Below are 27,058 nucleotides of genomic sequence, written 5' to 3' on the forward strand. Positions count from 1 at the left end.
TTTTTTATGAGGAGTGCCAAAAGTGGACTTTTTCCCAGGGAGCTTTGCCTGTAATGCAGTAGCTAGGACAGTATCTTACCGTATAATACTTTGTCTACTGCACAAATCTACTGATGACTGATTAAAACGATGAAAGAGCAATTTGAGAATAAAATCCAATAAAATGTATATTATATAATAAATCAATTTGTTGTTGATTTCTTGCAGATATTGAAGCTTTACGCTTGGGAACCTTCTTACCAAAGGAAAGTGGTTGATATTCGGGAACGTGAAATGGAAGTGCTGAAATCTTCAGGTTACTTGACCACGTTCTCCATGCTGACGTTAACCTGTATCCCGTTCCTGGTAAGACGCCGTCCTCTTCTGGCGCTACATCTATTATATATGGGCCACTAATTATACAGTAAAATTCCTCCAACCCATCAATCGGGGCCTGACAATCGCAAGATTATCAGTTATTCTCTATAATCATGTGATTATAGAATAGTGTATGCATTCACCTCTAGGGAAATTTTCACTAAGAAAACCCAAAAAGACAACCTTAATACGTAAATTGAGGACCTTGCTAAAAGTTTTTTTCAGTGTCTGGTTTTGTGAAAGTACTAAATACATTGCATGTCTATGCTGAACACAACTGCCTGATTATCATTATTTTTTTCTTGATATTCAGATGGTGGATTAAAATAATTTCTCTTTAAGTGGAAGATAATATATATATTTTTTAATTACATTTTTCTTATAAAATGCTTTTCCACAACCTTCTGGGATCTAAGGGGTAACGTTTCTCCTTGTGGAGAGTGACAAGCCACTCCTGGCATGTCAGAGTGGGGAGACTTATAAGCCATACATACTCCTGTAGAAAATTAAATACGCAAATTATTTCTTCAGAGGACTAGAACTCTAGTGCCACCTGTTGGAAGTAGCAATCCTAACAGTCAATATTGACCTATTAACGAGCCTTGCCACATGACTTGGGATAAAAGCCAAACCGGAATCTCAGTTTGCATACACAGTGTTTGGGGGTGTTGCCCATCATCAGTGCAAAGTTTGAGAACTGATTGGGCTGGGTGAGAGGCTAAGACAGGGATCTAAGGGGTAACATTTCTCCTTGTGGAAGTGACAAGTGACTAACCCTTTATTACCTCCATGACATCCGCCAAACATGTCGGACGCGGCAGTACGGAGCGGTCCCATAGGGAATGAATGGAGTACCAGTCGTACATTTTCCCTGCCGCTACATTTTTCTGATCTGTGGGGTTCCCAACGGTGAGAGACACCTACCCATCCACAGGTGTCAACAAATAACCCCTTTTTTAACACAAAATATTGGACCTAAAAAGTAGATGATGTTAGAAGTAAATATTAAAAGGTTACTCCTTAGGATTTTACTAGGGGATCAACTGCATGGACCCACAGTGATCTTGAGAACGTGGCTGTGGATCGCAGATACCGTCCCATCTAGAATGGAGTAGAGGGTCTTTTTCTGTAACTTATACAAAACTTGAAAAGCCTTTTCATAGTTTTTTGGACAAGCGGTGTGTACCTTCCAATCTGTCTTTTTCTTTTCTGTAGGTTTCCATTGCTACGTTTGGAGTATATTTCTTAGTTGACGAAGCAAATATCCTGACGGCATCCAAGGTTTTCACCACAATATCGTTATTTAATATCCTGCGGCTTCCATTGTTTGATTTACCCACCGTGATCTCATCGGTGGTTCAGGTAATCACACTGTCGTATGCCTTTTTTTATTTTTATAGAGGTCTCTATTGACAAGGTTTTACACTAAGGGCATGTTCACACTGTCTTTTTCTGGCATTATTTGACTGTGGCTGCTTATAAAAACCGCAGAAAAAAAAGCACTTACGAAACAATCAGAAGACTCTTCCTATTAATTTGTATGGAAAAATTATTCCAAGGAAAGAAGGGACACGTTCTTTTGGCATTTTCCGCCAGGAAGACACTCCATACTTTACAATAGGAGTCAATGGCAAGGCGAAAAAGTTGCCCAAAAGTTTTTTTCTTTTTAGCTTTTTGTTAGCATTTTTGCATCATACTAGCGTTTTCTTTTACTATTTCATGGATTTCAAAAAATGTCCAGAAAACATCAGTAAAAAGATGCTCAAAAAATACTGCGAAAAACACATAAAAAAGCAGCCATGAAATTACTAAAAAGTGCAAAAAAAATAAAACAAAATTCCAAAAAGGAGCGATTCCTAAATCGTCTTCTGCTTAAAAAACAGATATTTTAACCCCTGGAAAAAGGCGTAGAGTAAACATAGCCTAAGGGAAAGCTGCCTGCGGACAGTAACATCCGGTAGAAGTGACCCCCGTTTGTTTCCTTTTCTAGACTCGAGTTTCTCTAAATCGACTACAACATTTTCTTTGCGGTGAAGAACTTGTCCCTGAAAATATTGAAACCAACTACAAAGGAAGTAAGTGGGCACATAAAAAAGAGTGTTTGTTATTTAGTGGTGATTTTACTAAAAAGTTTTTTTTTTGCATCTTCTCATGTGTTCAGATCACGCTGTTGGATTCCTCGGTGCCTCCTTCCAGTGGGAAACAAATGGAGCTTCCGTTCTGAAAGAGTAAGAGAAATGGTTGTGTGCACTGTAAAAACTGCAGGCTTAGCTACCCGGCTTAGAGGGAATGTCCATCACTGAATGCTGTCTTATTCTGTGCTCATTAGTCAATACTACACATCTTTATAGTGGTCTGAGCTTAATTTTTCTAATACAGAGCTCCGAATCTTCAAAAAGTAATAGTTTTGGCCACCTACAGTCACCCCTAGGGGGAGCTCAGGAGCAGCGTTCATTGAGTTCAGCCTACATATTGCATGACTGCCTCAAAAAACTACACGTGCATATAAGCCTTAGGGTATGTTTACACTGCATCTTTTTCCAGTGGTCAAAAACATAAATTCTTCATACAAAACACATCGGGAGAGTCTCCTACTACTTAAATGCCACCTGTCAATCTCTGACACACCAAAAACACGATAATTACCATTTTTCGTAATTGTTGGTACCCCTCGTTTAATTTAAGAAAAACCCACAATATATACACTAGTTGGAGGCCCGATGCTATTGCATTGAGAGGACGGTAATGTCACGATGGGGGCAGGCTTTGCAGCGTTGACAATCTCTCCCCCCCCCCCGTGTGCTCACCCACCTATCCACTCTCTCTTTCCCCCATGTGCCGACTTCTCCCGTCTGTGATCTCTTCTTTGACCTGTCTACCCCATGTGCTCTCCCCCTTGTCTGCTGTCTCTCTCCTTCCTGTGCTGTGTTCTCCCCTCATGTGCTGTCCCGCTTTAGCTGTCTCCCCCTTGTGCTTTGTCTCCCCCCTGTGCGCTTTCTCTCTCCCCCATCTGCTGTCTTCTCCTCTCACGTGCTCTCTTCTTTGACTTTTGTACCCCATGTGCTCCCCCCCCTTGTCTACTCTCTCTCTCTACCACTGTTCTGTTTGAGAACACCGCATGCGCAGTAAATCAGATCGCCACCATCTTTGTGCAGGCAGATACACACTAAAACTGTGCATGCATTCCTCCTGTACAAAGATGGCGACAGTAAGTGAATCATTCGGCTGATTCCGGCGGTAGCATGTACGGCATGTTCGTGACAGGGTACTGCGCAAGAGGCTGGTACCACCAGTGGTTTCCATATTGAGACACCCATCACTTGGGTGTCCCAATATGGTGGTCGACGAACTTGCGCCGCTTTGAATTCTGGGATCCGGACACATCTGGACGGAACAGGATGTAGAGACATTACAAGGTAAGTATATATTAGATAATTCCCCATAATCACACTGACCTGGAAAATCATGTTGCAAACGCCATTTCTGCATAATGTATGCGGTAAAAAGAACAATGGTGGAATTGCAGTTTTACAGTTATATGAAAAAGTTTGGGCACCCCTATTAATCTTAAGCTTAATGTTTTATAAAAATTGGTGTTTTTGCAACAGCTATTTCAGTTTGATATATGTAATAACTGTTGGACACGGTAATGTTTCTGCCTTGAAATGAGGTTTATTGTACTAACAGAAAATGTGCAATCTGCATTCAAACAAAATTTGACAGGTGTATAAGTATGGGCACACTTATCATTTTCTTGTTTTAAATACTCCTACCTACTTTTTACTGAGTTACTAAAGCACTTTTTTTGGTTTTGTAACCACATTGAGTTTTGAACTTCATAGCCAGGTGTATGCAATCATGAGAAAAGCTACTTAAAGTGGCCACTTGCAAGTTGTTCTTCTGTTTGAATCTCCTCTGAAGAGTGGCATCATGGGCTCCTCAAAACAACTGTCAAATCATCTGAAAACAAAGATTATTCAACATAGTTGTTCAGGGGAAGGATACAAAAAGCTGTCTCAGAGATTTAACCTGTCAGTTTCCACTGTGAGGAACATAGTAAGGAAATGGAAGAACACAGGGACAGTTCTTGTTAAGGCCAGAAGTGGCAGGCCAAGAAAAACATCAGAAAGGCAGAGAAGAAGAATGGTGAGATCAGTCAAGGACAATCCTCAGACCACCTCCAGAGAGCTGCAGCATCAACTTGCTGCAGATGGTGTCACTGTGCATCGGTCAACTATACAACGCACTTTGCACAAAGAGAAGCTGTATGGGAGAGTGATGCGAAAGAAGCCGTTTCTGCAAGCACGCCACAAACAGAGTCTGCTGAGGTATGCAAAAGCACATTTGGAGAAGCCAATTTCTTTTTGGAAGAAGGTCCTGTGGACTGATGAAACCAAGATTGAGTTGTTTGGTCATACAAAAAGGCGTTATTCATGGCGGCAAAAAAACACAGCATTCCAAGAAAAACACTTGCTGCCCACAGTAAAATTTGGTGGAGGTTCCATCATGCTTTGGGGCTGTGTGGCCAATGCCGGCACCGGGAATCTTGTTAAAGTTGAGGGACGCATGGATTCCACTCAGTATCAGCAGATTCTTGACAATAATGTTCAAGAATCAGTGATAAAGTTGAAATTACGCAGGGGATGGATCTTACAGCAAGACAATGATCCAAAACACCGCTCCAAATCTACTCAGGCATTCATGCAGAGGAACAATTACAATGTTCTGGAATGGCCATCCCAGTCCCCAGACCTGAATATCATTGAACATCTGTGGGATCATTTGAAGAGGGCTGTCCATGCTCGGCGACCATCAAACTTAACTGAACTGCAATTGTTTTGTAAAGAGGAATGGTCAAAAATACCTTCATCCAGGATCCAGGAATTCATTAAAAGCTACAGGAAGCGACTAGAGGCTGTTATTTTTGCAAAAGGAGGATCTACTAAATATTAATGTCACGTTTCTGGTGAGGTGCCCATACTTATGCACCTGTCAAATTTTGTTTGAATGCAGATTGCACATTTTCTGTTAGTACAATAAACCTCATTTCAAGGCAGAAACATTACTGTGTCCAACAGTTATTACATATATCAAACTGAAATAGCTGTTGCAAAAACACCAATTTTTATAAAACATTAAGCTTAAGATTAATAGGGGTGCCCAAACTTTTTCATATAACTGTATTCACTGTTTCACACCACTTTTAAATTATTTTCCTGTTTTTCAGTACGTTACATTGCATAGAGAATGGGATCATTCAAAACTACTGTAAAAAATTAGCTGGCGTACGGGTAGATCGACAGAAAAATCTAAAAAATAAAAATTATGCCTCTCGGAAGAAGGATGGGGAAAAACCGAAAGCACAAAAACAAAAAATATTACTGGTCAAGAAGGGGTTAAAGAAGCAGCAAAATAGTAGATTAAAATGAACCCTTCGACAGGTTTCCACAATATAAACCAAGGCCACCTCCTTTTTTTACTGGTACTGCAGCCCATCACCATGTATATAGGCTATGATCTCCCCTCTGCATGTCCCAAACAATACCTTTTTAGAAGTCTCCCGCACCATGTGCTGATCACGACGGAGGAGAGTTATAAAATAATTTTTTTTACCAAATGCAGGGGTGTTATTGACTTCTATACAGGTTGATGGTCTGTGGTTAAGAGAGCAGTTAAAGGGAATCTGTCAGCAGATCTTGGCTACCGCATCTGAGAGCAGCAAGATGTAGGAAAAGAAACCCTGATTCCATTGATGTGTCGCTTAGATTGCTGGGTGCAGCCGTTCTGACAAAATCAAGAGTTTTTAGATTTAGCAGTGAAGCAGAGCTGTGGAAGCTAGCCCCGCCCACACCAAGCTCTATATGTACATGGTCTAAAGACAGTGCGCTGCTTATCACAGTAGTGGGCGGAGTCGGACTTGCAAGTGGTTGCCAGCTAATCTCAGCAATGATAATGTCCTGGTGATAAACCCTTCACTGTAAGTAAACAATCCCACACAGCCTAAGTGACACATCATCGAATTCTATGTTTTAACCCCCTACATCATGCTATACTCAGATTGCATTGCAAAAACCTGCTGACAGATTCCCTTTAAAAGCGATGGCTTTAGTTTAAGGGAACCTGTCACCAGGTTTTCCCAATATAAACACAAAATTAGAATGTGCTGGACTAATTGTTATTGCACATGACCTTTGGGCACAGTGATTGATTGCAGCGGTCACATGCTGAAGCCGTGACATCACCACAGTAGCCTTGTCAGCAAAGGCTGGGGGTTGTGACAGATAGGGGGGGCTAAAGTGTCAGGGGGGTAAGTATAGCTCGTTTTTTAATTGTACTAAGAGGATGCCTATTAAAATAAAAATAAAATAACCCCGAAAACCCCATTCAGTTATGTACAAACTACAGTTGTGTCCATATCCTTTTAAGAACACTTTTTGCATGTTGAATTCAACACTTATAAATAATCTTATTTCACCTGTTTTATTTTTCTATGTATACGATAGTCCAGAGCTGTATTCACAATTCTGCTGGCTGTTATTCAGCTCCGCTGAACACTTGTAATATAGCGGTAGAGTGAGTTTCTTCATCAGATCCGAGGTATTTAGCCTCTAGCAGACAGACTTTTTTTTTTTCCTCCTTACTTTCCAGGAACCATCAGCATTTTATTTGACCATCGGCATATGGCTTGTCCCACAAAAAAAAAGAAAAAGTTAGTTTTGAGACACCATTCACTTTTACATAATGTGCTAAAAAATTGAAAAGGAAATTCCAAGTTGGGTGGAATGGAAATAAAAATGCTTTTTGTTTTAACAATTCAATTTGCAATGACCTGGCATCTTTCTTCTACGGGTCAGTAGTTATGTCGTTATTAAAATTTACATAGCTGTTTTTTTTTTTTGTTTTTTTTTTAATCTTATGACTTAAAAATAGCTTTAGTCGTCCCATCCTGAGCGTAATGTTTTTTATTTTATTTATTTATTTTTGTGGCACAAGTTGTAAATGTTATTGTTACCATTTTGGGGTCGATACGACTTTTTCATCTTTTTTATATTCCTTTTTTTTTTGGAGAAGAGGTGACCTGACCAAACATTAATTCCGTTATTTTGATACTTGAAATGTGCCAAACGGGCTAAAAATGTTCACACCACGCTTTATATGCGGGCTCTGCTCCTGAGCCTGCGCCATACAGAAGGTGTCGAAAATCTACCGTGGATATCTGTAAGGAACTAGAATCAAAAACACTTTCAAGAATGAAAATCATCAAGCTCAGGAAAGGGCAGATGTTGAATTAGGAGCTCTGTGAGATTTTAGCTCTGAAGCTACAGAATTTTGTTAATTCTTCTTTGGATTATTACAAATCGAATATATTTACAGAACAAACACTTGTATGATGATCCCATAAGCAGGAGGGACTTCTATCCGCTGGAAATAAACCGTAAAGGTTCCGTTTTAAATGGCAGAAGACACAGAATATATTAGAAAGTTCTGTAACTCTTCATTACACAGCGGTCAGTGTCTGGTGCCTGCACACATCCTGGCAGCCATCTGTTGACACAATATCATCGCCTCTCACCTCCAATGTGGAAGTCAGAGGAGGCATCAGACAATAATCCTCAAGAACAGAAACATAATGTATTTTTTTTATTCAGTCTTCATATTAAGATTCCTGAAGGCGCCTTGGTCGCTGTTGTTGGCCAAGTTGGGTCCGGAAAATCGTCCTTCTTATCTGCAATCCTTGGGGAGATGAATAAACTAGAAGGATCTGTACAGAGACAAGTAAGTCTGCAGTTATGTTGCGTTTCCCCCAGAGTTCAGTGGTGTCGGCTTTACACCACTCTATCCAACGCTCAGTATTGTGCTTTGTGATGTAAGGCTGCATGCAGCTGCTCAGGCGGGGGTGCAGTGTTTGTGCTAATGTTAATACTAGAGGAAGTTATGTCTCTGCAGTGATGGAGTCAGCAGAGCGTTGGTGGCTTTTCTGCCCTTTGCTCCTCAGCACTCGGTGACCTTGCTCTGTAACGTTACATGGTCTCCACTTTGTTACTGTGGTTCCTTCCACTTTTCAATAATATTATTCATCGGTGGTAGAATATTTAGGGGAGAAAAAATGTAATAACTTGTTACGCTGATGGCCTCCCATTTACAGGACCGCGCTGGTATCAGTGAGCTCTGCACCACCAACCATTGTGTCATGTTAGTAAAGGCAGACTCCTATTCATGAGTTCTGTATAACCGCGTCCCCACCACTGAGTGGGAGCTTTCTGTGTACACTGTGGTGTGGGCGAGGCTATACAGAGATCGGTATTCAGAGAAATGGTAGATCTACAGCAAATAAAACAGTTTTTTTTTCAAACTGCATTAGGTGACACATCACTGGAATCAGGGTCTCTGCCGCTACATCATGCTGCTCTCGTATGGGTTGGCAATTACCTCATTACAGATTCCTTTTAAAGAACCTTGTCAAATGACTTGAGATATAAATCAAAACTAGAACCACTTATTGCACGTGTTTCAGGGTTTTTGCCCCTCATCAGTACGCAGCAAGATGAACTGCTGCTAGAGCATCTGTATCAAATATGTCTATGATGTCTTAAAGCACCCTAGTAATTATAATGTGCTGCTTTCTTACACTTAGGGCTCGGTAGCCTACGTGTCACAACAAGCGTGGATCCAGAACTCCTTATTTCAGGAGAACATCCTCTTTGGTCAGAACATGAATAAGCCATTTTATGAGAGTGTTCTAGAAGCATGCGCTCTTCTGCCGGACCTTGATCTCTTGCCACACGGAGACCAAACTGAGATTGGCGAGAGGGTGAGAGAGACATCTTTATCTTAATGCTATGTGATTAATAGATTTTTTTGGTAATGTATATATCTATCTATGTGCATTCATTCATTGAAGATAATGGGGTTTTCCATTTTTTTAAATATTATGGCAATTTCATGTTTGTCCGTCATGACATCTAACTGCTCTAAGCTAAGGTGAGGGCGTGCTCTTGTCTTTTTCTGAGTGTTGCTGCTTGCTTATGATTGGTAAGCATCATACAGGGAGAAGAAGTACACACCCCCAGTGAAAACTGTCTGATAACAACCACTTGGACTTAGAAAAAAAGTTAACTCATTAGGTGCCAAATACTTTGATTGTTAATATCTCTGCAACAGGGAGGCAAAATAAAAAAAATTAAAAAAAAACACATTAAATTCCGCTTTGCAGCCACTATTAGTTTCCTCACTTTACAGAGCAAACTGAAATGTTATAAATTCAACCATATCTAAGAAACTAAAGCTGATGCGGTCTATCCAGAGCAATGTTCTGAATCAGTGCTCAAAAGAACCCCAGGAATATTTCTAAAAGCCAGGATGCCACGAAAATATTTTGGGGTGGGCTGTGTTATTAGTCTCCATGATGGACTACAGACCAATCTCCAAAAGACAAGGGAGTGACAGAACCCAGTGTGCGTGCAGCTTTATTAGGCAGGATACTACTATCCTACCCTTTTCAGGCTTCCAGCAGTAAAGTGGAGCTGTCATTCACTTGACCGAGCTTTTTAAGATATTGAGATGACTCTGCTCGTATTGTCCCCATCTGTGCAGCAAAGCTCCCAATTGGAAAGGTAAAACGAAGGACACAGAATTTTGGAACTAAAAGTGAAATGAATATAAAAGATAGTGTTCTTGAACAAGGATATATCTGAAGGTAATGATTGGGTACATAATCATTTTATGTCTCCCACAAATCAAAAAGCAATCCCTCCAAAAAATGCTCTCTGTAAAGGAGTGTTCCATAGTTTTTAAGGAGTTGACCAGAACTAACATAATTCTATGAGTAGGCTATCGATGATCTATCGATGATCTATCGATGATCTATCGATGATCTATCGATGATCTATCGATGATCTATCGATGATCTATCGATGATCTATCGATGATCTATCGATGATCTATCGATGATCTATCTTGTCAATATAGGATCAGTGGGGGTCTGACACTTGGCACCCCCACAATCTACTGATATATGCTCTGGCGGCTGCTGGATGTATGAAGTTTATGGAGCAGAACTCTGCGACTTTGTAAATTTAGTGGCGGCTGCCGAGTTCTGCAGTTTATCTAACATTCAGACATTGACCCTCACAGATCCCAGGATAGGGGATAACTTGTTTTTTTAGTTATAGGTCGTCAATATTAAAGTGCCATTGTCCTATCTGTGTGTATCTTTCTGTATACAGGGTGTCAACCTAAGCGGAGGCCAGAAGCAGCGGGTCAGCCTGGCGCGGGCCGTATATAACAACGCAGACCTCTACCTGCTGGATGACCCTTTATCTGCCGTCGATGTACATGTGGGAAAGCATTTATTTGACAAAGTCATTGGATATAATGGACTTTTGAAAAATAAGGTATAAATGTATGCAACATGCGATTCATGGATCACTGCACACTATTGTAAATATTACATATGAAATAGTTCATTCTATGGCCACCAATACAGGTCAAGGGTGTCCCACTACCAACAAAACAAGTGTTTGTATATTTTGTAATTCTGTATTTTTGTTCCCAAGGTTGCTTTTGATGTTAACCTTTAGGTGGCGCTGTAGCTCATTCACGTTTATTACATTTTTCATTACTTTTACAAAAAAACTTGCACAATGGTGAATTGATAAAATGCTTGATTTAAGGAGGTGAACAGTGGCCCGCTTTTACACTTATTTTATTCTTGCTGCTCCCCTGAGTATTTAGTTTTTACTATTTCTTTAGTTCCAGAGAGATAGGACTTTTTATTTAGTGGTTGTACAGTGAGGGAGTCACTCACTGTAATTATGCAGAGCAGCCTAAAGACATGTACCCCGAGGATCCTGTGAGGCATGCCCCCCCCCCCCCAGGGATCCTGTGAGGCACGCCCTCCCCCCCCACCTCCCGGGGAACCTGTGAGGCCCCCCCCCACGAGGATCCCGTGAGGCACGCCCGCCCCCCCACGAGGATCCTGTGAGGCACGCCTCCCCCCCCCCCCCCCCGAGGATCCTGTGAGGCATGCCTCCCTCCCCCCCAAGGATCCTGTGAGGCATGCCCCCCCCCCCCCGAGGATCCTGTGAGGCACGCCCGCCCCCCCTTGAGGATCCTGTGAGGCACGCCCGCCCCCCCTTGAGGATCCTGTGAGGCACGCCCGCCCCCCCTTGAGGATCCTGTGAGGCACGCCCGCCCCCCCTTGATCCTGTGAGGCACGCCAGCCCCCCCCCCCGAGGATCCTGTGAGGCACGCCCGCCCCCCCCCGAGGATCCTGTGAGGCACGCCCGCCCCCCCCCCGAGGATCCTGTGAGGCACGCCCGCCCCCCCCCCCGAGGATCCTGTGAGGCACGCCCCCCCCCCCCCCGAGGATCCTGTGAGGCACGCCCCCCCCCCCCCCGAGGATCCTGTGAGGCACGCCCCCCCCCCCGAGGATCCTGTGAGGCACGCCCCCCCCGAGGATCCTGTGAGGCACGCCCGCCCCCCCCCCCCCCCGAGGATCCTGTGAGGCACGCCCGCCCCCCCCCGAGGATCCTGTGAGGCACGCCCGCCCCCCCCCCCGAGGATCCTGTGAGGCACGCCCGCCCCCCCCCCCCCGAGGATCCTGTGAGGCACGCCCGCCCCCCCCCTCGAGGATCCTGTGAGGCACGCCCGCCCCCCCCCCCCCCCCCGAGGATCCTGTGAGGCACGCCCGCCCCCCCCCCGAGGATCCTGTGAGGCACGCCCGCCCCCCCCCCCGAGGATCCTGTGAGGCACGCCCCCCCCCCGAGGATCCTGTGAGGCACGCCCCCCCCCCCCCCGAGGATCCTGTGAGGCACGCCCGCCCCCCCCCCCCCCCGAGGATCCTGTGAGGCACGCCCGCCCCTCCGAGGATCCTGTGAGGCACGCCCGTCCCCCCCCCCCCCGAGGATCCTGTGAGGCACGCCCGCCCCCCCCCCCCCCGAGGATCCTGTGAGGCACGCCCGCCCCCCCTTGAGGATCCTGTGAGGCACGCCCGCCCCCCCTTGAGGATCCTGTGAGGCACGCCCGCCCCCCCTTGAGGATCCTGTGAGGCACGCCCGCCCCCCCTTGAGGATCCTGTGAGGCACGCCCGCCCCCCCTTGAGGATCCTGTGAGGCACGCCCGCCCCCCCTTGAGGATCCTGTGAGGCACGCCCGCCCCCCCTTGAGGATCCTGTGAGGCACGCCAGCCCCCCCCCCCGAGGATCCTGTGAGGCACGCCAGCCCCCCCCCCCGAGGATCCTGTGAGGCACGCCCGCCCCCCCCCCGAGGATCCTGTGAGGCACGCCCGCCCCCCCCCCCCGAGGATCCTGTGAGGCACGCCCGCCCCCCCCCGAGGATCCTGTGAGGCACGCCCCCCCCCCCCCGAGGATCCTGTGAGGCACGCCCCCCCCCCCCCCGAGGATCCTGTGAGGCACGCCCCCCCCCCCGAGGATCCTGTGAGGCACGCCCCCCCCGAGGATCCTGTGAGGCCCGCCCCCCCCCCCCCCGAGGATCCTGTGAGGCACGCCCGCCCCCCCCCCCGAGGATCCTGTGAGGCACGCCCGCCCCCCCCCCGAGGATCCTGTGAGGCACGCCCGCCCCCCCCCCCCCCGAGGATCCTGTGAGGCACGCCCGCCCCCCCCCCCCCCCGAGGATCCTGTGAGGCACGCCCGCCCCCCCCCCGAGGATCCTGTGAGGCACGCCCGCCCCCCCCCCCCGAGGATCCTGTGAGGCACGCCCGCCCCCCCCCCCCGAGGATCCTGTGAGGCACGCCCCCCCCCCGAGGATCCTGTGAGGCACGCCCCCCCCGAGGATCCTGTGAGGCACGCCCGCCCCCCCCCCCCCCCCCCGAGGATCCTGTGAGGCACGCCCGCCCCTCCGAGGATCCTGTGAGGCACGCCCGTCCCCCCCCCCCCCCGAGGATCCTGTGAGGCACGCCCGCCCCCCCCCCCCCCGAGGATCCTGTGAGGCACGCCCGCCCCCCCCCCCCCGAGGATCCTGTGAGGCACGCCCGCCCCTCCGAGGATCCTGTGAGGCACGCCCGCCCCCCCCCCCCGAGGATCCTGTGAGGCACGCCCGCCCCTCCGAGGATCCTGTGAGGCACGCCCTTTTGGTAAAGACAGTAAAAAGGCTTTTATCTCTTAAACTGTATGGCGAATTGAAAAAAAAATGGCTTACTCAGGGGAGCAACGGGATTATAGAAAGAGCAAAATCTGTCCACTTTTGACCTGGCGACAGGTTATTCTTTAAAGGGTCATTGATTCTTGCCTTTTTGTCCACAGACCAGGATTCTGGTGACGCACAGCCTGACTGTCCTCCCTCTGGTGGACCTTATTGTGGTGATGGAAGATGGCAGAATAGGTCAGATGGGAACATACGCCGAGCTGGTCTCTACCCGAAAAGACTTTGCCGATATGATTATGGCATCTGGAACACGGAAAGAAAATTTTGAGGAGATGACCTGTAAGTATTTGCTTTTTTTTTTTCACTGCCTCCCATTAAAATTTCACAATAGATTTTCTATTGTATCACAAAAAAAGGTTGAGATTAGTGTTTCATAATGAGACCCTTCTACAATGTAATGTAATGTAATGTAATTCTTCTTTTCTGTTTACCCTTTATAACCTTTGTAGATTGGATTTTTTTCTGGTTTCTATGAAGGAATTTTATCCCTATTCTGTTTATTTCTATTATTTTTTTTCCCCTAAATTTATTTTTACCTCCTCCTACATAGAAGTGTAGTTTCCTCTAGTTTGTGCATCAGAACAAAACATGTACACAGTCACATTGTTTGGTCACTGGTGTCCTTAAAGGGTTATTCTTGTTAGAACCCTCCTGTTTGTTTTTTCCATCTTGTGTTTTGCGGTCACGTGACCATTTGTCTTTATATTCCAGCTCCGCCCTTCTGGCTGTGCTGGACTTCAGTGTTTGATTGTTTCTCTAGCCTGGTGCTTCTGTGCCTTTCTCTGTCAGTTCGCTTGGTCCTTCTGGGACCTCTAGTACCTTTTTGTCAGTTTGTCTTTTTGAGTTCTGCAACTACTTCTCTGTTCAGGAGGCGTCCCATTTTTTGTCCCAGTCCTTAGTTCTTTTAGGGACCCCTCCCCTTATGCTATAGGTCTTCGTTCAGACTAGCCAAGGACTAAGGCGGGTCTGTTCGCTAGGAACAGGCAGCCCGCTACATCGTAGGGATTCACAAAAAGACACCAGGGATATAGCCACATGTATTTAGGGGTTTTCATCAAAGACCAGTTGGTCAGTATAAAATACCCATCATATCAAGATTGTGTGCTGTATGGACAAATATAAATGGCAGACCATTCGGTTAAAACACACAGCAACCAAGAGAATCACCGAACGTAGGGTCCAATTATCAACATGATATACAGTACAGACCAAAAGTTTGGACACACCTCATTTAAAGATTTTTCTGTATTTTCATGACTATGAAAATTGTACATTCACACTGAAGGCATCAAAACTATGAATTAACACATGTGGAATTATATACTTAACAAAAAAGTGTGAAACAACTGAAAATATGTCTTATATTCTAGGTTCTTCAAAGTAGCCACCTTTTGCTTTGATGACTGCTTTGCACACTCTTGGCATTCTCTTGATGAGCTTCAAGAGGTAGTCACCGGAAATGGTTTTCACTTCACAGGTGTGCCCTGTCAGGTTTAATAAGTGGGATTTCTTGCCTTATAAATGGGGTTGGGACCATCAGTTGTGTTGTGCAGAGGTCAGGTGGATACACAGCTGATAGTCCTACTGAATAGACTGTTAGAATTTGTATTATGGCAAGAAAAAAGCAGCTAAGTAAAGAAAAACGAGGGACCATCATTACTTTAAGAAATGAAGGTCAGTCAGTGCGAAAAATTGGGCAAACTTTGAATGTGTCCCCAAGTGCAGTTGCAAAAACCATCAAGCGCTACAAAGAAACTGGCTCACATGAGGACCGCCCCAGGAAAGGAAGACCAAGAGTCACCTCTGCTTCTGAGGATAAGTTTATCCGAGTCACCAGCCTCAGAAATCGCAAGTTAACAGCAGCTCAGATTAGAGACCAGGTCAATGCCACACAGAGTTCTAGCAGCAGACATCTCTACAACAACTGTTAAGAGGAGACTTTGTGCAGCAGGCCTTCATGGTAAAATTGCTGCTAGGATACCACTGCTAAGGACAGGCAACAAGCCGAAGAGACTTGTTTGGGCTAAAGAACACATGGAATGGACATTAGACCAGTGGAAATCTGTGCTTTGGTCTGCTGAGTCCAAATTTGAGATCTTTGGTTCCAACCACCCTGTCTTTGTGCGACGCAGAAAAGGTGAACGGATGGACTCTACATGCCTGGCTCCCACCGTGAAGCATGGAGGAGGAGGTGTGATGGTGTGGGGGTGCTTTGCTGGTGACACTGTTGGGGATTTATTCAAAATTGAAGGCATACTGAACCAGCATGGCTACCACAGCATCTTGCAGCGGCATGCTATTCCATCCGGTTTGCGTTTAGTTGAATCATCATTTATTTTTCAACAGGACAATGACCCCAAACACACCTCCAGGCTGTGTAAGGGCTATTTGACCAAGAGGGAGAGTGATGGGGTGCTACGCCAGATGACCTGGCCTCCACAGTCACCAGACCTGAACCCAATACAGATGGTTTGGGGTGAGCTGGACCGCAGAGTGAAGGCAAAAGAGCCAACAAGTGCTAAGCATCTCTGGGAACTCCTTCAAGATTGTTGGAAGACCATTTCTGGAGACTACCTCTTGAAGCTCATCAAGAGAATGCCAAGAGTGTGCAAAGCAGTCATCAAAGCAAAAGGTGACTGCTTTGAAGAACCTAGAACATAAGACATATTTTCAGTTGTTTCACACTTGTTTGTTAAGTATATAATTCCACATGTGTTAATTCATAGTTTTGATGCCTTCAGTGTGAATGTACAATTTTCATAGTCCTGAAAATACAGAAAAATCTTTAAATGAGGTGTGTCCAAACTTTTAGTCTGTACTGTATATAGATGTATAAAAAACCTTTATTAAGAAATTGGTTACAGAAACATACCAAGCACAAGAGTGCCCAATATTCAGTTAGATCACAAAAAATCAAAAAATTAGTGCATCAATTGCGAAATCTAGACAATAAATATATAAGAGGCCACCGACACAGAGTATTCTAACCTATATTGACACCATAAATGGAAAGGCCAACTACCATTAACAGATGCACACTGAATGGTGTGTGAAAGCCACTGGTCACACTAAGCAGTCTATTGTGGTGCTATATAATGATAATAAAATTGTGCCAAAAGGTGCATAGACCAAACAGACGATGGATGGAATTAAAGAAAATAAGAAACATCTGTTATGGGGCCCCCTCATGAGAGGGAAGGAAAAGCATCATGTTTGTTTGTAAAGATTCTTAACAAGAATAAGGTTAGAAGGACTGGTGTACCTGGTGAGCGGTCCTTGAACTGAAAGCGGAACACACGCTCACCAGGTACACCAGTCCTTCTAACCTTATTCTTGTTAAGAATCTTTACAAACAAACATGATGCTTTTCCTTCCCTCTCATGAGGGGGCCCCATAACAGATGTTTCTTATTTTCTTTAATTCCATCCATCGTCTGTTTGGTCTATGCACCTTTTGGCACAATTTTATTAGTGTTTATTATCATTATATAGCACCACAATAGACTGCTTAGTGTGACCAGTGGCTTTCACACACCATTCAGTGTGCATCTGTTAATGGTAGTTGGCCTTTCCATTTATGGTGTCAATATAGGTTAGAACAGTGGTCCCCAACCTTTTTTGCACCAGGGACCGGCTTGAAGCAAGATCATTTTTCCATGGCCCAGCAAGGAGGGGGTGGGGTGGGCGGGGCTTTGGTCATATGGGGGCGGGGTAATGGAGGGATTTGGAGTTTAGTGCATACTTATCATATAGTGTAGACCAGGTCCCCGCCAGGAGCTATGCCAGGAGCCCCACATAATGTGCTGTGCCAGGAGCCGCATCACTGAGGCCCCATCACGCCCTGCAGCAGGACAGGGCAGCTGTCCTGACAGCTGCTGTTCAGCTGCATTTACTTCATCCCAGGGGCGGACACAGACTGTAGTGGGCCCCTGTGCAAGAAATTTTTGGGGGCCCCCCCGCCCTTCATAAGGCAACAAAGTTATGTAAACATAACCCCCCCATGTGCATCTCTCACCCCCCCATGTGCAGCTCACCCCCGTGCATCTCTCATCCCCCTCCGTGCATCTCTCATCCCCCTCCGTGCATCTCTCATCCACCCCCCGTGCATCTCTCATCCCCTCCGTGCATCTCTCATCCCCTCCGTGCATCTCTCATCCCCTCCGTGCATCTCTCATCCCCTCCGTGCATCTCTCATCACCCCCGTGCATCTCTCACCCCCCCGTGCATCTCTCACCCCCCCGTGCATCTCTCATCCCCCCCCCGTGCATCTCTCATCCCCCCCCCGTGCATCTCTCATCCACCCCCCGTGCAGCTCTCATCCCCCCCGTGCATCTCTCACCCCCCCGTGCATCTCTCACCCCCCCCGTGCATCTCTCACCCCCCCGTGCATCTCTCACCCCCCCGTGCATCTCTCATCTCTCCCCTCCCTCCCATGTGCATCTCTCATCTCTCCCCTCCCCCCATGTGCATCTCTCATCTCTCCCCTCCCTCCCATGTGCATCTCTCATCTCTCCCCTCCCCCCCATGTGGATCTCTCATCTCTCCCCTTCCCCATGTGCATCTCTCATCTCTCCCCTCCCCCCCATGTGGATCTCTCATCTCTCCCCTCCCCCATGTGCATCTCTCATCTCTCCCCTCCCCCCATGTGCATCTCCCATTCCCCCCACTCCTAGTTAATTGTATTTAAAAAAAAATAAAACTTGTTATACTTACCCCCATGCGATCCCTGCAGAATCCTGGCGCTCGTCCAAATCGCTGACACCAGGTTCTCCTGACTTCCGGCCATGTGACGGCGCCGTCACATGACCGGAAGTCAGGGGAATCATGAAGGTGCTGCCGCAGCAGCGCAACGCTAAGATGTCCCGGACCCGGCGCTTAGCATGCGGCCGGGGGCCCCATGAGGAGAGAGACGCACAAGAGGGGGGCTCCTACCGGCCGGGCCCCATACTGGAGTCAGGGCAGTCATGCCCTGATGGCGGCCCTGCTGGAGGCTGGAGGGGCCCCCTCTCCCCGCGGACCGGCTGAAAAACCCCAACGGCCCGGTCCTGGTCCGCGGACCGGCGGTTGGGGACCTCTGGGTTAGAATACTCTGTGTCGGTGGCCTCTTATATATTTATTGTCTAGATTTCGCAATTGATGCACTAATTTTTTGATTTTTTGTGATCTAACTGAATATTGGGCACTCTTGTGCTTGGTATGTTTCTGTAACCAATTTCTTAATAAAGGTTTTTTATACATCTATATATATCATGTTGATAATTGGACCCTACGTTCGGGTATTCTCTTGGTTGCATCGTAGGGATTCAGCTTAGTCTTACTGTAGGGACAGCTTCCCCTATCTTTCCTTAGTTCATGTTGCAGATCTTAACAATTCTCACTTTATTAAATTGCTTCAATTAGATAGACAGCATAAAAATACAAAAGTTTCCATTTGACTTGCTTTTTGTCTATCTGCTTTCATTCTCCTGCTATGAGAGCTTATATCTTTCATAATGTCATCTGGTTTGCATGGAGGTTGTCCACAAGTGTCTGCCCAGACCCTGGCCCACTGGGTGCAGTTGTTACATTCAGAAGATGGGTTAACTCCTAACATACCAGTCACCTCCCTCTATGCCATTGATTTCTATACAGCAGTTAGCTGCTCACATCCCTCCCATTCCTTCTCAGATCCTGACAAGCTGCTATTATAAATCTTGCAAAATCACCAGCCCCCACCTCAGCTACTTGGATGCTTTTAGAGCGGCTCTTCTAATTACAGCTCTCACTTTCCTGAGCTGTGTGCTTGTTCAATTGCCCTGTTATCTCTGTGTAAATATAGTGATATTAATGTAGACTCCACAACAAGTCACTGATAGCTGAATGTGTTCTAGCAAAACTTGTGCTGAGCTTTATGGTTCTATTAATTCTACAACTCTGCTACCACTCGAGGAGGAGAGACTGCCCTCCCAGAAACCAAGAAGTAAGGAGACTGCACAGCTCTGAGCTGCTCAAGAGACAACTTGAAAATACCCTTTAAGAGTGCTTAGAGCTTAGGCAAAGAAAAATAAAATCTGTGGGAACATGCTTTCATTGATGGTCTATACTAAGGATAGGTCATCAATATTAAAGTCTCTAAAAGCCCCCTTTAAAACTACTTTGTAGGATGTGCTATGTGCATTATTATTAATGTACACATTATTTTTAGCCAGCAAAATGAAGAATGCAGGAAATGTAAGAAGTCTGAGGAAACCTCCTGAAGATGCCATGGTTAAAAAGGAAAGGTATGGTGGTCTATTAATTCAGAATGCAATGTATACAGTGTTTTTTATTTTTTCATTTATACATATTAACATAGGTTTTTGAGGAAGGAATGAGTTACTGTACATTAAAAAGAACAAAAAGCCTGGAGTTACATATTATATAAAGAATTATTTGTGTAACTGTTTTCCAGCATTCTCTTGGTTAATCTTATCTTTGATCATATTGTATGTTATTTTTTAATTAAAACCAAGTAATTATATAATAAATTCTAATGTGTCCCATTGGATCAGCCATGTTCTCCCTCCCCTTTCTCACATTCCTGTGTCTAGCTGTTGGGCAACTAACTACAGCGGGAGCCTTTCCCACTGCTCTGTTTGCAATAGGAAGTTTATACTGTTAAGCATCATCCCTGGATAACGTTCCTTCCATGTGATGTGTTTGCTGAAAATAGAAAAGATCAAGAAGAAATTAGCATTGTGTTTCCTACAGATTTTCTGCATTATTATTTGTTTCAGGAACACAAAGAAAATTGTACAACCTTAAAAAAAAAAATAGTGGGATCTCCTGTTTACTCTGATTCATCTTGATAAACCCCTCCCCGTCAATTTGTTCTCCCCAAAAGATGAAACTCAATCGCTAGCCCTACATTTACTTGTACAGACTAGCTCATTCTCACTGTCCTAACTCTGGCTGTAAGACAACCAGCTGCAGCAGGAGCCTCCCACTTTTGTCTGCAATAGGATAAATTATATTTTTAGACTCCACCTCCCTGACTGAGTCCTATCTCCTCCAACATTCTGCAGCTGAAAATGGAAGAAATGATCAGCAGCACCTGTCTTCTTTACAGATTTCTACAATAGACTTTTGCAGAGTGAGTAATATTGTGGGCAGGTTTCTCACTTATTTACGGCTATCATTCATAGGTCTTAGATGATGAGACGTTTCTGCTATTTCCCTCTCATAATCTATAAATTTGACCATGTGAAAAAAAGTAGATTAATGAAAGTAAAGGTGTCAAAATAGAGTAAAATAGTTTCCTTCCCAATAACTTTATACTTTATATTACTTCCTGTGCCCTGCACTCACGATTCCGACTTCAAAATACAGGCAGACGTCCTACGGAGGAGATTCTCTGAACGTAGTTACCCCCTGTCATGAAAGTTAGCCGCCATCTTAGGTATGATACGTCATTCCTGAAGATATTCCCTATTGTCATTTCTAAAAATCCCTCACACAGCTCCTACCATGTCACAATTCTCCAGCCCCTGGTAACCAGAGCAATTCGCCCCCACCTCTGGAGATCAGTCTCAGGAACTTGTTTTATATGGTAAATAGATGGGCCAGCTCTGTTGTGTCCAAACAGGACAGAGTCAGCTAGGCCCCAGGGGGGTAATTAACACCTTGATGTCACTTGAAACCAGGAGCAAACCATTTGTGCAAGCCTGCAAACCTCTCCATTGTCCCAAGGAACCATGTGCTTTCTTTGTGGAAAATGGCCCCTAAGGGCTACAGATACACTATCAATTCATAACTGCACAATACAAGTTAGGGAACCCGAATAAAATGTATCATGTGGGGAAGGTGCCCGCGGACACAATCATGGGACTTATAAATCCATGAGTGGCCTGGAAAGCTAGATATTTAGAAGAACCATATACAAGGTCCCAGCGGAGGCATGTTTAGAGTCAATGGCTTCCCCAGAAGAGTAGGATCACGACGACACCTCTGGTGATACGATGAGATCACCCCAGGGAAAGTTATGGGTACTTTTCCCAAATGGAGCCAAAACTGGCATTGGTAGGGGGGGTGGGGCTTAGTAAACTGACATCACCAAGAGTGGGCGTGACAGGACTTTAGTATAGCCGACAGCCAGAAACCCCCTCAGTTTGGACCCAGGAGATGATGTGAACAACTCCTAACGTCGGGTCCAGGTCTCTGAGTGGGAGGAGCACCTTTGCCATGTGCTACTGAGGCCTGGACGACTGCAACTAAGCTTGGACCTGTGGGATAGCAAATCCTCCCTTGCACCACAAGAACGGTAACTGATTTATCGTTGTTATTCCCGTGTTTGGTATTTCTAATTGTTATATCCCTTATTCTGGCCAAATACCATTGTATAGCCTTGTAATCTAGTGTATTCTTATAATCGATTAAATCATAAATTAATCGTGGGCTGTACCCTTTACTCTGCATATACGAATCCATTGGTCCGGAAACGCTTGGCTGAAACGCTACTGGGTTGGTTCCTGACCCGATACAAGTCTATTAACGGACCGGGCTTGTATCAAACGAGAACTGGTGGCAGCATACCATCTGGGGGATTTGAGGAAGGCTGGCGGTGTGGATATATATTACTGGCGCAGTCCGGGAAATATATATACCGCCCTCACTGCAGAGGGCCTCAAATACCCAGAGGGCTACAGGACGGCCTCTCCGTCGACCATTCACTCTAGGTGCAGTGCCTTGACTGACCTGAGAGGCAAGGGGGCGCCAGAGAGTTGTGCCTGTATCGTGGCGTCACGGATTGCTTATGTGTAAGGGACGACACACCACCGTGTTTTCCCCCGCTGGTAGCAGTTTCCTGGCACTACTTACTCTAGGTGCAGTACCTTGACTCACCTGAGAGGTAAGGGGGCGCCAGAGAGCTGCACCCATCGGCTGGCATTTCATCACATCCCCAATAAATTAATCAGCAGAGTCTAGAACGGCATTAAAAATACAAAACAGTCACTTCTTACTAATAATTCCAGAAAACAACGGAACCCGACTAATCCCACCAATTTTGAATCGAACTTCATTACAACTTACTGTTCTGCAAATCCTGCAATCCGCAATGTTCTGTAAGATGCCGGGCACATACTTGTCAATCACCCTATTTTGGGCAATTATCTTTCTAGAAACCCTGGTGTCACTTTCAGAAGAGCGCTAGCCTCCAGAAACATGCTGGATCCAACACCAAAATATTGGAGCAAATTGTCCATAAACAATATAACAATCTTTAGTGAGATAGCAGAAATATGTAGTCAAAACATACATATGAACCATAGTTAGACATGATCAGAGATACAAATCAGGTGTTAAAAACTGACAATCACAACATATAATAGTCTGGGAAGGGCAGAGCAGATGTCCTCATAAACTGTAGATAAAGTGCTAGTGCTCTAAGTATTAACTCACAGCGAATGCTATGTCTGCAATATGCAAAGTTGCTCCAAGTAGTAGTAACAGATCCAAGGTAAGGCTATGTATATCAAACTACAGACTTCAAAACATAAACTCATATCCATAATTAGCCCATGTGGGATGTCGCCGTTGCAGCCCCAACGCGCGTTTCGCTTTTGCGTCCTAGCAGGTTGAGACCACACATTAAACTTCTGAATAATGAAATTTTTATGCTTCCAGATCGGTCTAATGTGGTTTTTAAATGCAATACACCTAATTATTTGTGCTGTCTTTCTATATATTACAAAAAAACTAATTTTTTCTTTCCCAGCCAATGAGGAAATGTTCCCTATTAAAAGTTTCAGCCAGATAGCAGAGAAAGGGGCTGGCTTAGCTATTGAAATAAGTAAGTGAACCAGTTCCCTTCACGCACTGTCTTGTGTCAGCAAGTGACCTGAAATACAGAAGCTGTGACCTAATAAAATTATAGGAGAACGTTATATATATTTTCCAGCTGATTTTAGTCTCTCCTAAAAAAAAAAAAAATTTTAAGACAAATTTGCAATAATTTTTCAATAGCTGTTGTTACATCTGATATTTCTGGTTCATATATTTTCCAGGAAACTGTTTGCCACGTTAAGCACTCCCAGGATTAATAAAGAGAAGGTGGCTACGGGAAATGTAAGTGTGCTAGAATTGCGCCAATTCAAGGCAAACTAAATGAAGGTTCTTGTATTGAAATCCAGTCAAAGAAAACATCGTAAATGCGCCGAGAAGATCTTATTGGGGAAGTCTGTGACCTCAGATCACCACTGATATGTAGAATGAAAACACTTCATTGAGCTCAAAGAGTAATTGTCACTTTAATCTTTTTTTTTAAAGCGTAACCGTCATTTTATTGATTTCATAAATCATTAGTACGCATGAAAATAAGCAACTGTGTAATATTTCTTATCGGAGAAATTCACTTTTTTCTCTGCTAGGACTGATCCTTCATTCTCAAAATTCTCAATTCATAAAATCTGACTTCATTGAAGACAGATTGTTACACTACTGAGATAGGAGAAGACAGTAAGATTCTGTACAGAGGGAAGAGGCAGAGTCAGGAGGAGCTAGAGGCAGAACTCCTCCTCTTTCTCGTCTACATAGAATCTTCTCAGCACCAACTGTCATCTCCTATCTCAGTAATGTAACAGTCTATCTTCACTGAATACAGATTTTATCAGTGAATTGAGAATTTTGAGAATAACTGATCTGTCCTGGCGGAGAAGGAGGCAGATTTCTCTGATAAGTTATATTACAGAGTTTTTTATTTTCATGTGTACTATTCATTTATGTGATAAAAATTAATACGACTGTTACTCTTTAAAGAGGTTCCCGGTTTTGGAAAACTCTTGTTCCCCGGCTGCAATTTGTTTAAATAAAAACAAAATGTGCTTTATTCACGGTCTTCGGGTCCAGTGCTGGGTCTCTGACGCTGCTCCCGGTGTCTTTTATTGTCTGCAGCACTGACATGATATCAACACGCTGCTGCCCATTACTGAGCTTGGCAACTCTTAGGGGCTTATTCCAGAGCTGCTAAGCTCACTGATTGTCTGCAGGGCTGGTGAAGTACCATCAGAGATGTAGAAATTCAGCACCGGCCTCTGGGTGGGTGAGTTAACCACAGTTAGTTTAGTTTTGTTTTTTTTTAAAAATTGCTGATGGGTGATTTATGAAATCCCTTTTAAAGGAGTTTTCTGACCTGAATCTTTAGGATTAATGGGGTCTGACACCCCCACTGATCAGCTATTTTCCACCCTTTTCACAGTATAGTGGACATTGTCGAAAACATCTACACCCGGCGCTGCCACTGAGCTGTCAGTGTCATAGGGCCGGACAACCCATTTAAACCCCCTTTTGGCACCGCTATGTTCATTTGATCTAAATGTCAGGGAAAACACTAAAAAATCATTCACATGATGAAAAAAGGGCACCTAGACTGCACTTCCAAATAATATACATCAATCTTCCACAACTAGTCAACAGTTTTGAAAAATGAACACCAGATTCTTAGTTAACATTTTGATCAAAGTGTGAAAACCCACTGCCAACCTCTTCAGTGGTTCCCTGCTCTGTTAGGTGGAACTCCGTATGGCGGCCAACACCACCACAGCACCGTACCGGCAGAGGAAATGATCCAAGTGCCCAACAGCCCTCATGCTGCCACTGAGCAATCTGCAGAAACAATTCCTGTCATTGTCAGTCTGTTGCTCACAGCATTAATAATATCCTGAAGTACTGTATAAATGAGTGTCTTCTGCTTGTAGATGAAGATGTCAGTGGTGAAGAAGTACCTGCAGGCTTTTGGATGGTTTTGGGTCTGCTTTACCATCATTGCATATGTTGGACAAAATGCAATGTCCATAGGACAAAATGTGTGGCTGAGCAAGTGGGCAACTGAGGCCAAAGAGATGAAAGACCAGACGGAGTGGGCCGAGCTGAGGGACAGTAGACTCGGAGTCTATGGAGTCTTGGGCTTTGTGCAAGGTAATGCGATTACATGTTATGTTTATTACTATAAAGCTCCGATTGTAGTCCTGTAATATGTATAAGGCCAGGTTTAGACAATATCTAAGCCCCCCCATTCCTGACTTTATTGGGGGCTTTCACCTCAATCTCCTTTTATGTCTCCATACAAAGCCATAATCTACGGGAATATAGGGTCAAATGGTCCAACGTATGTTACATGCTTTGGACTCATATTGCCAAACTGAAGGTTATGGGGACAGGTCTGAACTCCAGTTTTTGGTGGGTCAGATTGAAGCTCTCAACAAACTCAGAAGCAGAGCTCAGATGTGGCCTGGACCCAGCCTAAGATATGCAGTGGAGAAAAAAAGTATTTGATCCACTGCCGATTTTGCAAGTTTTTTCACCTCCAAAGACTTCACCTGTGAGAGCAGAATCTTAAAATAAAAAACAAAAAAAATCACATTACATGATTGTTAAATAATTAAATTGCATTTTATTGCATGAAATAAGTATTTGATCACCTACTACCCAGCAAGAATTCTGGCTCACAGACCTGTTAGTTTTTCTTTAAGAAGCCCTCCTACTCTGCACTCATTACCTGTATTAATTGCACCTGTTTAAACTTCTTACCTGTATAAAAGACGCCTGTCCACATACTCAATCACACTCTGACCTCTCCATCATGGCCAAGACCAAAGAGCTGTCGAAGGACACCAGGGACAAAATCGTAGACCTGCACAAGGCTGGGATGGGCTACAGGACAGTAGGCAAGCCGCTTGGTGAGAAGGCAACAGCTGTTGTCACAATTATTAGAGAATGGAAAAAACACAAGCTGACTGTCAGTCTTCCTCTTTGTGGAGCTCCATGTAAGATCTCACCTCATGGGATAAGGATGATTCTGAAAAAGGTCAGGAATCATCCCAGAACTACACGGGAGGACCTGGTCAATGACCAGCTGGGACCACAGTCTCAAACATTACAGTTAGTACCACAGTACACCATCATGGATTAAAATCCTGCAGGGCATGCAAGGTCCCCCTGCTCATGCCAGCCCATTTCCAGGCCCATTTGAAGTTCGCCAATGACCATCTGGATGATCCAGAGGAGGCATGGGAGAAGGTCATGTAGTCACATGGGACCAAAATAGCTTTTTGGCATCAACTCCACTCCCCTTGTTTGGAGGTAGAAGGATGAGTACAACCCCAAGAACACCGTCCCAACCGTGAAGCATGATGGGGGAAACATCACACTTTGGGTTGCTTTTCTGTAAAGGGGACAGGACGACTGCATCATATTGAAGGGAGGATGGAAGGGGTAATTTATCGTGAGATTTTGGCCAACAACCTCCTTCCCTCAGTAAGAGCATTGAAGATGGGTCGTGGCTGGGTCTTCCAGCATGGCAATGACCCAAAACACACAGCCAGGGCAAGTAAGGAGTGGATCTGTAAGAAGCATTTCAAGTCCCTGGAGTGGCCAAGCCAGTCTCCAGACCTGAACCCAATAGAAAATCTTTGGAGGGAGCTGAAACTCAATGTTGTCCAGTGACAGCCCCGAAAGCTGAAAGATCTGGAAAAGATCTATATGGAGGAGTGGGCAAAAATCCTTTCTGCAGTGTGTGCAAACCTG

General features: G+C 45.1%; 1 protein-coding gene across 2 annotated transcripts in view; it reads left to right on the forward strand.

Moving 5' to 3' along the window:
• The window catches only part of LOC141236309 (multidrug resistance-associated protein 1-like), a 62,964-nt gene that overhangs the window by 20,432 nt on the left and 15,474 nt on the right, over positions 1-27,058 (forward strand). For both annotated transcript variants that reach the window (XM_073668241.1, XM_073668242.1), the window contains exons 8-18: positions 208-345; positions 1,573-1,719; positions 2,348-2,432; positions 2,519-2,585; positions 8,007-8,133; positions 8,993-9,169; positions 10,584-10,751; positions 13,619-13,799; positions 19,704-19,779; positions 23,542-23,602; positions 25,231-25,450. In XM_073668241.1, the coding sequence (XP_073524342.1) occupies positions 208-345; positions 1,573-1,719; positions 2,348-2,432; positions 2,519-2,585; positions 8,007-8,133; positions 8,993-9,169; positions 10,584-10,751; positions 13,619-13,799; positions 19,704-19,779; positions 23,542-23,602; positions 25,231-25,450 (1,447 nt within the window). The remainder of the gene's footprint in view (positions 1-207; positions 346-1,572; positions 1,720-2,347; positions 2,433-2,518; positions 2,586-8,006; positions 8,134-8,992; positions 9,170-10,583; positions 10,752-13,618; positions 13,800-19,703; positions 19,780-23,541; positions 23,603-25,230; positions 25,451-27,058) is intronic.

Source organism: Phyllobates terribilis, unplaced genomic scaffold (genome assembly GCF_046119375.1).
Source record: "Phyllobates terribilis strain yellow unplaced genomic scaffold, ASM4611937v1 Scaffold_2__4_contigs__length_985480577, whole genome shotgun sequence".
In the NCBI taxonomy this organism is placed as follows: domain Eukaryota; kingdom Metazoa; phylum Chordata; class Amphibia; order Anura; family Dendrobatidae; genus Phyllobates; species Phyllobates terribilis.